At 45.4% G+C, this 6,000-nt stretch overlaps 1 protein-coding gene across 1 annotated transcript in view; it reads left to right on the top strand.

Moving 5' to 3' along the window:
• ACMSD (aminocarboxymuconate semialdehyde decarboxylase) overlaps positions 1 to 6,000 on the top strand; it is a 49,512-nt gene that overhangs the window by 25,316 nt on the left and 18,196 nt on the right. The window contains exon 6 of the mRNA XM_023745099.1: positions 3,616 to 3,709. Coding sequence (XP_023600867.1) covers positions 3,616 to 3,709 — 94 coding nt within the window. The remainder of the gene's footprint in view (positions 1 to 3,615; positions 3,710 to 6,000) is intronic.

Genomic DNA, 6,000 nt, shown 5'->3' with positions numbered 1-6,000 from the left:
CAGTGAAGGGCAACTAGACCAGCAGGGGGGGCAGTAAGGAGTGACCAGGCTGGTGGGGGGGCAGTTAGGAGCGACCAGGCCGGCAGGGAGGGGGCAGTTGGGGGCAACCTGGCCAGCAGCAGGGAGCAGTTAGGGGTGATCAGGCCGGCATGCAGAGGCAGTGAGGGGCGATCAAGCTGGCGGGGGGGGGCAGTTAGGGGCAACCAGGTAGGCAGGCAGGTGAGCGATTAGGAGCCAGTGATCCAGGATTGTGAGAAGGATGTTCGACTGCCTGTGGGATCGTACCTAAATCGGCAGTTGGACATCCCTCAAGGGGTCCCGGATTGGAGAGGGTGCAGGCTGGGCTGAGCCCCACCCCCCTGCATGAATTTCATGCACTAGGCCTCTAGTATAACATAATTTTGAAGAAATTGTGGGAAATAAAGGAAAGTGTAAAAAGGAAAACATTCCATAGTCCAAAGTAATCCATAATTCCACCACCCAAAGATAAGTAACTACTGCTATAGTATATTTCATTTGTTTTTTTACATATATCTATATTCTATTATATGCGTGACTTCATATCCTAATTGAGAATTTCCACCCTAAATGAAAAGTCTCTTAATGCATGATTTTTAAATAACTGCATAATATTCCAATATATGCATATGTTTTGATTTATTTAATCATTCCTCAATTAAGATACTTTGTAAGCCATATATTTTGAAAATCTTCCTCTGCCTCCTGTTTCTGCAACTGAACCTGCTTTCCTTACACCAGGATTCAAGATGCATGATTCTATATTCAGCTGCATTTCAGAATGTTTACTTCCCTCCTAGAATTAGGATAGTATTATTTTCTATTATTTTCATTGTAAATATAAAATCTTTCATATGAATTAAATAGATATTGGTGAACTCACCAGGCACTATACTCACTGATCATTTGTTCTTTTATTATCTAGTGACCTCTGACTACATGGGGGAAAATTCCCATTTTTGTACCTATGGACCAGTTGGGAGATGCCTGTTAAATTGCCTCCTGGTGACCTGAAGGCTTTAATGTTCCTCTAAATATTGAGCTCCCTGAAGAGTATTGACTGCAGTGGCTGAGCTGACAGTGAATGTTTTCTAGAAACTTTAATGAGCTTTGAAAGAGAATTTCTTTATCTGTGTATCCAAGTTGTTTCAGCAGTTGTTTCAGCACAGTGTGAGCAAACCTTCAGCTGCAAGTCATTTTATTATTCAATAGAGGCCCGGTGCACGAGATTCGGGGGCGGGGCGGGGGGGTTCCCTCAGCTTGGCCTGCGCCATCTCACAGTCTGGGATCCCTCAGGCGTTGTCTGCCTGCCAGCTTAGGCCCAATCCCCCTGGAAATCAGGCCTAAGCTGTCAGTCAGAATCCCTCTCGCAGTCCAGGGCTCTCGCAGTCTGGGACCCCTTGCTCCTTACCACCCACCTGCAGTGGAGGCAGGAGAGGCTCCTGCCACCACCTCTGCACTCTCCAGCCATGAGCCCAGCTTCTGGCTGAGCAGTGCTCCCCCTGTGGGAGCACACTGACCACCACGGGGCAGCTCCTGCATTGAGTGTCTGCCCCATAGTGGTCAGTGCGCATCATAGCGACCAGTCATTCCACAGTTGGGTCAATTTGCATATTATGCTTTTATTATATAGGAGTGGAATTGGGCTCAGAAAGCAGCAGCAACCTGTTGGGTATATTATTTCCATTTGTGTGACTAGCTTGACCCATCCATCATTCTAACGAGGCTGTTTGGGGGCTTCCAGTCCCTGAGGGGGGTCAGGAGAGCCCCCTGGCCCAGCTGACTTACCATGTCCTGGGGTTGACAGCACGTTTGCTTGGTTGGCAGGACTTGCCAGTCTCACTACTCTGTAACTTGCGTGGGTAACATGAGCTGAAACAAATAAGAGGGGTTTCCATGAGCCAAGTTGGCTGTGTTATGTCAAGGTCAGCCTGGAGCTCCAGAGTGTCTAACTGTCCACCTTAGTTCCTAGACCTTCCTTCTTAGGGAGTGAACCCAACAATACACTTTCGGCACCGTTTTCAGGCACTAAAATGATTTTGTGATGAGTATGAGGCAGACAGAATGGTAGGGGCAGGTTTCCTGCCTCTTTCACTTACTAGCCACAAGACCTGAGAAGGTTACTTAGCCTGTCTGCCATAGCTCTCTTCTCTGTAAGATGGGAGTAACACAAGTGCTCATTTTATAAAGAGTAAAACTAGTTAATAATTGTAAAATTCTTATGATAGCATTGGCACATGGTAAGTTCTCCGTTAATGTGAGTTACAATTTTGAGAGTATAAGTGATTTCTGATTGTGTTCTCTACAATACTTCACATACAAAAGGTGACCAAAAATATTTGTTAATTTGAATTGAATAGAAACGAACCATCGTAGGCCATAGAATCAACTTTTGTACTAAGAGGAGTCAAATCCCACTGAGATAGCATGGTCATGTGTCTTTGTCAAGCCCAAACTACCCAAGAAGCTGGTATTCTCTTTCCAGCCTGCATCCATTATCAGGTTAATATCAAAAGGTTTCTATCTCTTCTCCCCAGAACCTGTTGAATTAGAAGTCCTTTCTCCAATCTACCCCTTGCCTGCCACATCCAGAATCCCATGTTGTCCCAGAATTGCTTCTCCATTTTTTAAAAATGTTTCTATACAGAAGTCCCATTGTATCAAACTAGTGAGTCCACATATTAATATGTAAGGGTAGGATGAGTCACTCTGGCACCCCAATATATTTGGAAATGTGCTAAGAAAAATATGTTTTGAACCTTGCTAAGCACTAACACTCAATGCCTGCTGAGGGGACTTTTTAAAATGAAACATTTTGCTGAATAAAGGTCATTCCATCCAGATGGTATTTTCATTTCCCAGAAGGCCCTGGAACAAGTTTGCTCATGACCTTCATCACAGCACAGGCCTGATGGAGGCACTGAGATCTCTTCCTTTCTTTAAAGTGATTTCATTCACACCAGGCTGTTTAGGGACTCTGCTGAGCTCCTGGGGCTTCATGAAAGCCTGCAGACCCCAGAAATTCCCACCCTCTATCAGGCTCTGAGTGACCAGAGGCTTGGGTCAGGCCAGCCTGCCCCAGCCCAGTCCTGAACCCCTGACTCTCCGCCCATAACTTCCTCACTCTCCACATCCTCAGTTTCCAAGTGGAGGAAAGGAGGGAACATTTCAGTCCTGACTCCAAAGATAGAACGTGAGCAGTCCTTCCAAAAGAGTAGACCAAGGAGGAACCAGCAGGGGAAATTTCCCCGGCATTTGAGGTACAAGAGCAGTCCTTAAGCATTTTGCTCTCAGCCAAAACATTTGAGTGATGGATGTTTCCTGTGACTTGTTTTCCAAACAATAGATTAATTCATCAACTTCGATGGTAAATCCACACACACACACACACCCTCATTAAATCTAAGTGTCCTTTTTATTTTCCAAGCAGGAGCACAGTTTATCAATGACTCTTTTATAAAGATCAGAAAACAACTTCAAAAATATTTTGGTTTGTGTATTCAGATCAATATAGACCTAGGGAAAAGCAATTTCCCTAAAATAGCACCCTGTATCTGCTGGCTCACCCAGTAACCCTCTCTCATTCCTTCTCTGAAGGCAGCTGAGAAGCTGAACTGTTCCCTATTCGTGCACCCCTGGGACATGCAGATGGATGGACGGATGGCCAAATACTGGCTCCCTTGGCTCGTAGGTTTGTGTCAGCTTGGGGGTCTAGAAAAGAAGATCTAATTTTTGTATTTTTCCCCAATTATCTGTGAAACACTATTATGTCAAAGACAGAAAGTGTAATTTATTAACAGGATTGTGCATTATTGAGCTCTTACTCAGATTATTGCTAAATATATTATCTCATTTAATTTTAATCATATTCACACAAAACCCTATGAGGCTGACATTATAATAACCATTTCATGGATGGAGAAACTGAATCTCAGAGGGGCTAGGAAGCTTGTCCAAGTCACACAGTTAATAAGTGAACATGGAATTTACACAGATCAGTCTGACTCCAAAACCACCTCATGACACAGACTCCCCAAAAGGCTCCAAAGATAAGTAACGTTGCCTGTCTAACCGGTTTTGTAGAAGCCAGTAATAGCCTCAGCTCTTTCAAATGAGAACCCTGGAATTAGGAGGGGAAGGTCCCCTTACACCGCCCACCCCACGGATCGGAGGCCCTCAATTATGGGTGGCGTCATGATAAGAAAAAGAAATGAAGACAGGGTGGAATCCTGGGGCCACGTGGGGACAGTGCAGCTCATCTACACACCCAAGGAGTGGTCCCCGCCGAGTAGGGCTGGGTTTGCTTTGGGAGGCCATTACCCATTCTCTCCTCGGCCTCGCTGATACAAGTAACAGTGAAGTATCCACCATAAAGCACTAAATGGAGCAGTATATTGAAAGTAAAACTGAATTTCAGTTCCAGCTCGTCTAGATTTCTGTGTAACCCGTGGCAAGTCATTTCACCTCCTGACACCCCAGTTCCTCGTCTGTCAAGTGAGAGAGCTGGCTTGGATTCTCCTTCTACTCTGATATTTTATGCCCCTGGCATTGCTTTTGGAGACCCGTGTATTTAGTAAGGCAGCTTCCTATCTACTCCCCACCGAATTTTGAGCAGGAATTAGTAGAAAGAGGTCACCTAAGAAGCCCCAGTGTTTTCAGGCTTCAAAGAAAATCTCATTCCAATTCACACAGCACTTTGACTAGTCCCACAAGCTTATATACATGGCAACTTCCCACATGAAAAACAAAGGAGAGAACAAAGGGCCACTTCATCATTCATTTATGCAGCGCATATGCATTGATCTCCTGCAGCATGCCAGGCCCTATGCTAGGCACCAAGGATACAGACGTGGACAAAATCTCTGCCTTCCTGGATTTTATGCTCTGGTTGGAGGGAAAAGACAATAAACAGGCACACAGATCATAAACAAACAGGCTACGAGTAATTTCAGAATTCTATTCTGATGCAAAGGTGGTCGTTAGTGATTGGAGGATTCCCAGCAGGGGTGGGGCATACCCCAATTTACACTGCAAATATTCTGCTTTGGCTCCTGTATGGAGACCGGATTGTGGAGTTATGGTCCAAGTGATGAATGGAAAGCAGAATCATAGGACCCAAAGGAAGTGATGCTGCTCATCTCCTGCCTTCACGAGGCTCTGCCCACTTCAGATGGACATTAGTCTATCATGCTTCCAGAATTCCCAAGAGGCCAGGGAGCCAGGGGTGTCTCTGTCCACAGAGCAGTGGGGCAGAATGAGCATCCACTAAAGCCCCATTGGGCAGCCAGACAAGCAGGCTTCCCCAGACGGTGCCAGGCTCAGCTGTGGAGCCTCCAGAGATTCCTTAATCACAGTCTGAAAAGCAGTCATCTGAAATGAAACCCAGACTGAGTCCAAGGAAGTAAAGACACCAGGCATGAAACAGCCACTTCTAGGAGCTTGAAATAATTCACTTTAATCCAGTTCTTTTCTTTTCTTTTTTATTGGGGGGGGGGGGGACCACCAATTGTTGTTCCATTTATTTATGCATTCATTGGTTGATGCTTATATGTGCCCTGACCAGGGATCAAACCCACAACCAAGATGATGCTCTGACCAACTGAACTACCTGGCCAGGGCTTAATCCAGTTATTTTCAACCTCAGCTCTAAGAAGCAGCAAAAATTTGGGAGGAATGATAATATGAGTCAATATTTATTGAGCACTTAAGTGGCAAGAATTAACAATTATCACCCCCACCCATTTACGGATGAGGAAATTGAGGACAGGGAGGCAATTAATATTCTTGAGCACCTCTAATGTGAAGTTCCGGCCAAGAACCTTCCTGACATCATCATTTTCAAGGCTCCCAGCAGCCTTGCAAGACGGGCAATACTGTCCCCGTCTCACAGGTGAAGCGCAGGCTCGGGGGCTTTAAATACCTTGTCAAAGGCTGGAAAGCAAAAATGGGAGGAGTTCGGGTTCAGCCCAGACTCACTGTACT

Source organism: Myotis lucifugus, unplaced genomic scaffold (assembly GCF_000147115.1).
Source record: "Myotis lucifugus unplaced genomic scaffold, Myoluc2.0 scaffold_517, whole genome shotgun sequence".
NCBI classification, from domain to species: domain Eukaryota; kingdom Metazoa; phylum Chordata; class Mammalia; order Chiroptera; family Vespertilionidae; genus Myotis; species Myotis lucifugus.
The sequence above is the reverse complement of the archived record's forward strand: the minus strand, read 5'-3'. Positions and strand labels throughout refer to the sequence as shown.